The following is a 10,042-nucleotide window of genomic DNA, read 5'->3' as shown; positions in this document are numbered from 1 at the left end:
ATTATTATTAATATTATTATTATTATATTATATGTCAGTCTTATTTTTTAAAGACCTATACGTTGCAATAGGAATTTGCAAAAGAGAAAAAAGCATAAACTTCATATCAACATAAACAACATTTAATAAGATGCAATTTTAAATCGATTAATTCGTCGCTTAGAATTAATAAAAAAAAACATGCCAATGCATAATATATTGTAAATATTTTTAATATTATGGATCATTTTTTTTTCTTTCTTTCTTTCTTTCTTTCTTTCTTTCTTTTTCTATATTCAAGCGTTATTTCCGTGTTTTAACGATAATTTTAAACGAACAGCATACTATTTACAATTTTATCTTGATATATACAGTATGAAATTTAAATGTTTGTATAAACATAATCATTTGAATGCCTCATTATATTTTTGTGTAATAGTATGCACACTGCCCTTATATTAATTTTTTATTTAATTACAAATGAAATTAAATTATATTATATTATATTATATTAAATTAACACACAAAACGAAATCGTCCAATTAAGTTTGTCTTCTTTTTTTTTTTCCACTAATTTATATATATATATATATACATATACACACACGCAAACACAATATTATTAGTAAGAAGAATCTTTTGATAGTGATTATCGATCAATTAAATATGGCTTTAAATATATGCATATTAAACATGCATCATTTGCAATATTTCTATAGAAGAACCAATAATAATAGCTCTGGATTAAAGGAAACATTCAAATAGATACTTCTGTGTGTATAATCATAAAATGTAATAACTTAAAAAAAAAAAAAAAAAGAAAAAAATGATGTAAAAGAAAATCTACATAAAGAAAATCTGCAACGAAGTTATTAAACGTAATTAGATAAGAAATACAGCTTTGCATTAATAGTCGAAATAATTGTTATAATTAATGAAACAAGCCAAACAATGTTCATAATTATCCTTTCACTAATATTACATGCTACAAACACGTAGACATATAGCATAGATTTAAAGTAACAATGTATTTCCCATCTTTTATTGAATGTGCCAGCTTAGGGGGGAAAAAAGAAAAAGAAAAAAAACAGATAAGAAATCTGCGCAAGGATAAGAAAAACAATTAATATTTTAATTGTATCGACTTTGATAAAGTCAATTACAGGAGACACGTCTTATTAAAAACTTAATAACATTTCAATGTTCTTTCAATTGTAAAGCTGTTACAACAAATGTTTTTAATATTAATACTCACATTATTTAAATATTCTTTTTCTAATCATTTTTAATTTTGAGCTTAATGAATCGCTGTTAATTGTGCTTACATCATAAAAAAGATTATGAAATGTATATTCATTAAGCATAATGCCTATAAATATATACATACATATTTATAAAATACAATTATGAGATGTATTCAGGAACACAGACAAATTTTCCAACATATCAAAATTAACAAGTTTAGGTGATAATACATGAAATTCTTCAAGTGACGCGATACTTTGGGATATTATAATTGCGATAACTACTCCGTTATAACTTGAGATATTTTTCTGATAAATTATTATAATAATTAATTATGTATATATTATATTCATTGTCATTTGAAAGTATACACACACCGACTCATTCACTAATTTCACTCATTCATTCATTCATTCATTCATATTGAAACTCTACAACAATATTCAACGCATATCATAAATATGAAAAAGAAATTGTTCATATTAAATTATCATCGTGTCTTGACGTATAATCATATACATACACTGTACAAATACTTAATCTACATCATCAAGATTTTTTTTCTAAATTCTCCGTACTTATGAATGTCCAAACTATTCGTATGCATATCATGTTTTGATCAAACGTTAGTTTTTCTTTTATAATGGGTGTACGATAAAAAAAAGAAACAAAAATAAAAGTGTTTAGTGTTAATACAAGTATTTTCCTTAATATGCATACTTACATTTACTTATTACAATCTCTTTTGAATAATTATAGCGAAAAAGATTTTATTCACATTAAAATTTTTGAAAAATACGTATTTTAGCCGCTTGTTCACTGTCGATAAGTTAGATTACAAAATTCTTTATCGAGAGAATTTCTTGAAGATGAGCACACATTTAATCTGTTTTATCGACGTGAATGTTATTTTTTGTTTTGAATACGCTTGTAAATACATGACAATATTTAGTGAAGTGACAAAGATTCAAGAAAAGAAATTCGTTATTTCAGTTCAACGATAAGCGTGTAATAAATATTGATTTAAAAATACATTGCACCTTATTCCTCACATATATAAAAGTTGATTAAAATTTTCATGTATTTTGACCTATGGCCTTTATGTCGAATCGAGCTTGTAGATAAAAGTTTTCTTTTTTTTTTTTTGTTTGTCTGACTATCGCTAACGATACGAACGATAGGAATGAATAGTTAGTTCGAATAAATAAGTCTTTTTTAATATCGCGTCGAACATGAATTGTTTGACTGGTGAAACCGAACGTTTAATTAATAACGATGTCTTTCTGTCAACTGCTCCAAGTCCTATGGAGCTGCGTATCCAAGAAACTAGAACTGGTCAGTTTATTGTTTGTTTATTCAATATTTAAAAAATCATTTTTCCTTATCAAAATTGTTATTTATATTAATAATAATATTATAGGTTCGAGTATGCTGGGTACAATATTTCTAATCGTAAATGCTACTCTTGGAGCAGGTCTCTTAAATTTTCCGCAAGCCTTTGATAAGGCAGGTGGTATTGCTACTTCTATAACCATTCAACTAGGATTTTTAATATTCATTACGGCTGCTCTTATCATATTAGCAAATTGTAGCGACATTACAAACTCTAATACCATACAAGATACTTTAGCAACTTTGTGTGGATCTAAATCGCTTTATGTATGCGCCCTGTGCGTTGCTGTGTACAGTTTTGGATGTTGCTTAACGTTTTTAATCATCATTGGCGACCAGTTAGACAGAGTCTTGGCTACTTATTATGGAATGGATTATTGTCACACTTGGTAAATATTTCAATGTTATCTCTAATGTTTAATTAGATTTAAACACCTACTGAGAATAAAATTATTATTGTTATTGATATATATTTCAGGTATATGTCTAGACAGTTTGTTACCATTGTCATTAGTTGCATCTTTATATTTCCATTGTGTTTCTTCAAACGATTGGATACATTAAGTTATGCTAGTTCTGTAGGTTGTATAACCATATTGTACGTAGCATGGTTGATCAGCTATAAAAGTTTTACAAAAACAATTCCCACTGCTGTAAAGATATGGCCCGACAATGTATACGAGGCATTGCATATTGTTCCTATTATATGTTTTGCATATCAGGTTTGTTACACAGTTGTTTTTAATTTATCGGAACATTTATAAACTTTTATTCAATAAATTAATACGTTTTATTTTTTAATTATCTTTTAATAGAGTCACATGACTGCGATACCGATGTATGCTTGTATGAAACAACGACATATTGGAAAATTTACGATATGTGCCATAGCTAGTATGCTCATTTGTTTTATCATTTATACAATAGTCGGTATTCTTGGATATGCCACATTTGGAATGGGAAAAGTACCTAGCGACATACTTCAAGGATATTCAGATAAAAGTACTATTGTTACCTTAGCCATAGTTTCGATAGCCATTAAGAACTTTACGACATATCCAATCGTGTTATTTTGTGGTCGGGATGCGATTCTCTCAGCATTTGGAATGGTAGTTAATGAGAATGTTAAAACGAGAAATTTTGTTACTTTAATTTGGTTTGTAGCATCATTGGTTATAGCCATATCGGTGCCAGATATTTCTCCAGTTATTAATTTGTTAGGTGCTTTATCGGCTACGTTTATTTTCATATTACCAGGAATGTGCCTTCTTCAAAGTATTCTCCTCAAAGATCCAGAATTGTATTTGAATAAGGATCGTTTGCTCATTCTCTTAGCGATTACCATTACTGCAATAGGTGCTTTTGTCTGTGGTATAGTATCCATAGAAGCGCTTAAAGATTTGAAGAAACCATTAGCCGAAGAACCTCTGGTAACGGGTTTTAGAATACAACTGGGAGAAAGTTTATGTTCTTAACTATATCGAATTTTAATATGAATTTTATCCAATGCAATATTGAGAGAATTAAGACGTTGGAGAAAGACTGATAATGATGTAAATATTTGTTTATTTTTATACACTGCATGGCAATCAATAAATAATTAATAAGAAAATTTTTGTTTACGAAAACATACTTTTAACTCTTATGTTAAAAAATTAATTTTAATTGGTATGTCTGTATTATTTGAGTATATTTTTTAGATGAAAGATGTATCTGATAAATAAAAAGTGTGTTATTTTATTATAATATTTTTTATACATCTACCTGTTACATACCACCAGGTTTCATTAAAATTTTATTTAAATTGTACTAAATAATCTCATATTTTGTAATATATTTTTTCTAACACAGTGTACACATTTTTTTAGATGAAATTCTTAGCAATACAAAGATCACAATCAAAGTTGCTTTATTGAATCCTTAAATAAGTTTTTAGAAGTATCGTCAATATTAACAACTTTGTTTATTATCGCCTTGCAGAAAAAGCATTCTTTTGTATTGAGAAGATGGCGATTGATACACAAATGACAAGTCATATGACCACAAGGGATGAATTTCGTATTTTTTAGGTAAGCGTAACAAATGGTACAAAGATTTTCATCGTCCGTTAAATTTTTTAAATCTGGTAAATGACTATAACAATAATCTAAATAATTCAACATTCCTCTGACTTTGCTGATTTCTTCATCCTTTATATAGTCTTCGTTAAGGTTTTCATAATCTAAATCTAAAACGTATAATGATAAATTATATGTAACTACAATTATTTATAACACAAATTATATAAATTATATAAATTATATTAAGAAATATTTCTTTATAAGATTATACTTACAATTTAAAAGTGAGAATCGTTCTGTGCAATTATTTTTTTTCTCTAGAGATTGTGAGTTAACTTCTCCTAATACGAAGTATAAGGAACTCATTTGAAAACTGGGTTCTATTAATAACAAACGCGTAACTCTAGATACTGTCATCTTAGGATTTTCTGGATGATAAATATGAAATAAATTGTTTGCGATATTACATTACTTACGCTTTTTATTACATAAGTTATACTTACGTCTATAAGATGACATGTCTTTTTTAAGTATTATCAGTAATATTCCGATGACTGCTGTTAATAGTGGAAAATAATCTAATGATGCTAAATCTGGAATACTCCATGACAAAACCTCTTGAAAGGTATTGTTTTTCGAACTCATCCTGTTCAATATTTGACACAATAACTAAAATAATAATGAAGATTTCGTTAAATCGTATCAAATTTTATTTCTAAATCGTTAAGAAAATAAATTAATATGAACTTTAGTGCTTAATAGCGACACGTACTTGAAATAATCTACATAATAAAGTTTCGCAATTGAATATAGTCGGTGCCAGGAAACAAAACATTTCTAAAACTCTCAGTGACGTGACTGCTACTTCGAAGCACGTTGAACAAATTCTAAGTTGCCTTGAATCAATGAATATTCTTTCGGTACTCAAAGAACAATTATAAATTTCTTGTACCATACCAATAAATTCAGAGAAAGCCCAGTTTATTTGATTCAAAATACAATTTAAGAATAGTTCAGTGTTTTTCGACTTTCCTAAGAGCCTATCTCTTATGTGCAGTTGAAATACTATAGAAGGACAAGGTTCTGAAACATATTAATAATGAATAAGAATATATAATATTAAATTAAAAATCATTAGTATTTTTTAAGAAGGAAAAGTTAAAATAGAACACACTTGGATGATGCTGATTTCGCAGACGGATTGATTTTAGTCCAGATTTTTTATTTAAATGCGGAATTTGTTCGTAACGAAATGCGAATCCATGGCCCTGCCAAAATCTCATGAGAATCCAACTGGAATGAGCCCAACATTTATTTTCTGAGGGTTTTAACAGATTTCGAATAACTCTCAGTCTATTATCCAAGGTTACATTCTCTAACGTGTTAAGCGTAAGCGGATGGGATACGAATCCAGCAAATATTAGCAATAGTGTCTCTTTCGAATTAACATTAATAATCAGTGGATTCATAAAATGGCGACAAAGAAACTCGCTAATTTGTAACAGGATTTGCGGATAATTCGGTATCACTTGAAGAGGCGTAATAGGATGAATTTCAGTGCGTACAGCTTTGCATAAATCAGAAAGAGCATCGAGATAAAATTCAGGTACAAAACAAAACATATTTCCTTCCTTGCCTGCTAACCACAATGTCGTCGTTACTACATTTAAAAACCAACCAATTTGTGCTACCTTTTCTTCTGAAAATACTGTTGCACGAACCCAAGCCATCTGTCTTGATAATTCGTATAATTTTTTATTGTAGACTCTCAAAGTATTTAATAATTCTTGTTGAATTATTTCAAAGAAATTACTACGGTAATTCGTAATAAATATCAATCGTTTTTTACTCTCTGAAAGAGCAGTCGAAAATTGAATTATATTTTCTTGAAGAGTGCTGAGTTTGGACACTTGTTTCTTTACTATCGCATGATAAAATAATATAAGGCTATCCAATAATATTAATAAGGAATTGGGCTTGTTTACTGATTCTAAAGTCGGTAGCAATTGGTTTTCATTTTCTGTATATTCCATTTGCATGTCATTTTCGACGTTTCTGTGACCAAACAGGGATATAGATGTTCGAAAATTCCCTCTTCTTGCGGAACGAGATCGATTTTGTGATTGTTCGATAGAATTAAACACTTTGTGTTTTGGACCCAAAATGTTCATCAATTCCAGTTTATGGGTTTTTTTCAAATAGCTTAATACTCCACCTAATCTATCGATATGAAAGTAATTGATCGTTTCGTCGTAGAAGTATCTATAAGAAAAATCGATACGATATTGTTAAAAAGTTTTCTTTTCAAAATAGAAAATAAAACTTACGAGCAAGGAATATGAATATTATCGATTCCAATTTCTTCATTCCATAAATCTCTGAACACAGTCAAAAGTCGATGAAAGCTACAGAGACTAAGTGCCAAAGGAATATGATGTAATTGCGGTTTTGTCTGGAGGAATACTGTGACTGAATATTTGAAATTAAATGTAATCCATGGAAAAGAATAAATGTGACCAACGTCTCGTACTTACGCGAAGAAAATTTTCGTAAACAAAGCTTTGAAATTTTTTAAGAAAAATACTCCTCGATGATTCCTTAGTGGTAGTACCATCGTTATTTGTAAGTAAAATCTTTATAAACAAGACTTGCATCATCTCTAAATCTGTAATAATAAAATCAAAATCAAAGATCAAATGAATCTATTATGGAAAGATTAAGAAAATAAATCATTTTTCGAAAAGTTTCTTACCTTTTATTAACAATTTAATGTTGTCGCATGCTTTAAAGTACATAAACTTTCTTGAGTTAATAACTTCATCCATAGGATTGGTTTCCCACCAAGGTTCAGGAATGATATTTTCTAGACCCATATCATCCATCGGTTTAATGTAAATAAAATTGAAAAATCTTACACGATCAAAAAGCTCATAATTTATACAGTAATGTCGAGTCGGTGTATGCAGACACAAATTAATTAATAATGCTAGAATATCATATTGTTTCGAACATTCAGGTTGAAAGGAAATGTGTCTGAACAGTGAATAAAGAAGGCTGATAACATTTTCCAATAAATATTTAACTTCTTCGTCTTCCAAGAAAGTCCATAGAAGATCTAAGAAAGTCATTACTTTGATTCTATCTTTGTTAGAATTAAGCGAAATCTTAGCACCAACAGATCTGATGTTAGTAATATCGTATAAAAAAGGAATGAAGACAACTTCGATGATATATTGAATAGTAAGCAAAGGACTGAGTTGCTTTATCAAATCCTCTAAAATGCAATTGAGATATGTTTGTACCGTCATTGAATTATCAGCCAAGACACTGGTACCATTTAAATGAATCATGTAATCTAAGATTTGGTTAATCCAATGAATTAAAAACGAAGCTTGTGCAATTTCTATTTCTGGTGGTACTTGAATGGGTTGATAATCCTCTATGGGATATCTAAAAGGAATATCTCCAAAAATAGCTGTGAGACTTTCGCCAAATGTCAGGCTTATGGCTGGAAAGTAAGCCATACCAGGACCCATAGATATATTCTCAAATGCTTTGCCAAGACTTCTTCCATTTCTATAAAAACTTATTATTCCTTCATTCATGTCTAACGTACATCCAATGATATCTCCAGGTAGCCATAGTTCTCCGTATTCAGAAGGAATAACGTTCCATTTTTTAATACGACTGCCATCGTATGAATAAGAATTGGGAGTGTCTCCTATCAACGATTGTAAGAATATTAAATTGAAAAAGATAAATATTCTTAGCAATTATATTTGTGAAATAAATCTTTATGAAAAATACTTACCAACTCCGGTCGTTATATTGTATTTACAATTTAAAGTTCCCCAGCCAATTTGCATTATACCTTTGGAACCGAGCTGTACCTCGTACATCCATTTATCCTTATAAATCCCAGTATTAGCTGTTATTGTACAAAAATTTCCTTGAGCAATGATGCTATTTCTATTAGACGAAGATAGGAACAAACCAACGCGATTGTTTAAATCAAACTTAACTTCTTTCGGTCCGATGCGGCCTATCCTGTCGTCTATTAAACTTTCTTCGCAAACAGATTGTATTAATGTGTAGCGAAAGTAGGTCTTAACAATTTCTATACTATCTGTTGTACTAAAAAAAAACATAAATTATTAAAAAGAATCTTATAAATTTAACGACAAAGATTTAAATCGAATAAATCTACGAAAAGAATTCGTTCGTTTCTATATAAAGGATTATATTGTCTCCGATTACCTCAAAATATTTGTATTGGATGTTTTCGGTAAAGTCTTTCGCATTTCCATAACATTGTATTTACCAAAAATATTTTGCAAAATTACTTCGGCTTCCATATTTTAGATAATTGTCAAAAAATCAAAATTAGCATTTAACTATGGCACACCAATTGTAATAATAAGTGACACTTTTAAATACGAGAACGATTAGATTTTCGGTTGAAATGAAACCATGCAAAAAAGGTACACATCGTGCCTAGACGGAATTTCCCATCAACAATTTATCCTTCATACATCTATGACAAATTTAACGTTTATTTAAATCAATTGATTTGTATACAGACACATCGTGCCATTATTATATTCTCCCTCTCTGTTTCTCTCTCGTGACACCGACGAGTATTTTTATCACTGAATTTTGTTCAAATTTTCGATACATCAAATTACTTGATTTTTCTCTCTTCTCTTTTTTCTTTTTCTTTTTTTCTCGTATAAACATAATAATTACTATAATAAAAGGGATAGCAAATGATGATCAAGGATACGCGAATAAAAGTACAATATTTGATTAACTAAAAGAGAGAATGAACAACAAAATCGACAATTAATATATACATATACGCGCATGAGCGTATATTTATCTGTCATTCTTCACATTTAGCGGCATTTCTATCAGCTGATTGATTGACTGACTTATCGACGGAACACGCGCGCGCTTTCCCTCCTCCCTTCCTTATCGACTGTCAAATAAGCGGCAATTTTTAAATTTTTAAATTAATTCTCCGTCTCTTCTCTCTCATTATTATTTCATTCTTTTTTATTTTCCTCTTTGAAACTTATCAAATAATTCATATTACAAAATTACTTCCCAATGGAATAAAATATTTATTTCTTTTCTTATATATTCAATAAATAAATAAATAAATAAACAAACAGATAAACAAAAAAACTAATAATAATAATAAGGATTACAAGGAATAAACGAGCATGATGGATGTTTTTAATCGATCGAATCGATACAGAGCCTATAAGTTCCTTTATTCATGTTATTCATGGTATCATCATTAGCCTTATAACACAGAATCATCGAAGATATTTAGGCATTTATACTTTCTTAAAATCATCAAT

The 10,042-nt window shown here is 29.0% G+C and overlaps 2 protein-coding genes across 4 annotated transcripts; one reads left to right on the top strand and one right to left on the bottom strand.

The window, feature by feature from the left end:
• The first annotated feature begins 2,132 nt into the window (after positions 1 to 2,132).
• LOC106791193 (putative sodium-coupled neutral amino acid transporter 7) lies at positions 2,133 to 4,169 on the top strand. The gene is made up of 4 exons (XM_014756668.1): positions 2,133 to 2,559; positions 2,645 to 3,005; positions 3,095 to 3,338; positions 3,432 to 4,169. The coding sequence occupies exons 1-4, from the start codon at positions 2,457 to 2,459 to the stop codon at positions 4,089 to 4,091; spliced, it is 1,368 nt and encodes a 455-aa protein (XP_014612154.1). The 5' UTR covers positions 2,133 to 2,456; the 3' UTR covers positions 4,092 to 4,169.
• A 339-nt stretch (positions 4,170 to 4,508) lies between these two features.
• On the bottom strand, positions 4,509 to 9,765 carry LOC106791192 (E3 ubiquitin-protein ligase RNF123-like). 3 transcript variants are annotated; one of them, XM_014756666.1, is made up of 10 exons: positions 8,934 to 9,765; positions 8,488 to 8,810; positions 7,429 to 8,397; positions 7,211 to 7,341; positions 7,004 to 7,128; positions 5,851 to 6,938; positions 5,449 to 5,759; positions 5,180 to 5,345; positions 4,952 to 5,104; positions 4,509 to 4,843 (listed from the first exon to the last, which is right to left on the bottom strand). In XM_014756666.1, the coding sequence occupies exons 1-10, from the start codon at positions 9,029 to 9,031 to the stop codon at positions 4,515 to 4,517; spliced, it is 3,693 nt and encodes a 1,230-aa protein (XP_014612152.1). In that variant the 5' UTR covers positions 9,032 to 9,765; the 3' UTR covers positions 4,509 to 4,514. The 3 variants fall into 3 exon arrangements, 2 of the variants coding, with proteins under 2 accessions (XP_014612152.1, XP_014612153.1); XR_001382158.1 differs by having other exon boundaries at positions 4,717 to 4,843; positions 5,634 to 5,759; positions 8,934 to 9,764; XM_014756667.1 differs by lacking the exon at positions 8,934 to 9,765 and having other exon boundaries at positions 7,429 to 8,401; positions 8,488 to 8,497.
• Positions 9,766 to 10,042: the final 277 nt, after the last annotated feature.

This window comes from Polistes canadensis, unplaced genomic scaffold (assembly GCF_001313835.1).
Source record: "Polistes canadensis isolate GaletaPanama2010 unplaced genomic scaffold, ASM131383v1 scaffold_291, whole genome shotgun sequence".
Lineage (NCBI taxonomy): Eukaryota > Metazoa > Arthropoda > Insecta > Hymenoptera > Vespidae > Polistes > Polistes canadensis.
Note: the sequence above shows the minus strand (reverse complement) of the source record. Positions and strands in the feature narration are given on the sequence as shown.

Coding starts and splice junctions, on each gene's coding strand:
- LOC106791193 (XM_014756668.1), top strand. CDS start 2,457: ATGAATTGTTTGACTGGTGAAACCGAACGTTTAATTAATAACGATGTC. Junction 3,006..3,094: donor ATGGATTATTGTCACACTTG/GTAAATATTTCA, acceptor TATATATTTCAG/GTATATGTCTAGACAGTTTG. Junction 3,339..3,431: donor TTATATGTTTTGCATATCAG/GTTTGTTACACA, acceptor ATCTTTTAATAG/AGTCACATGACTGCGATACC.
- LOC106791192 (XM_014756666.1), bottom strand. CDS start 9,031: ATGGAAGCCGAAGTAATTTTGCAAAATATTTTTGGTAAATACAATGTT. Junction 7,342..7,428: donor CATTAAATTGTTAATAAAAG/GTAAGAAACTTT, acceptor TTATTATTACAG/ATTTAGAGATGATGCAAGTC. Junction 5,346..5,448: donor TATTATGTAGATTATTTCAA/GTACGTGTCGCT, acceptor TTATTATTTTAG/TTATTGTGTCAAATATTGAA.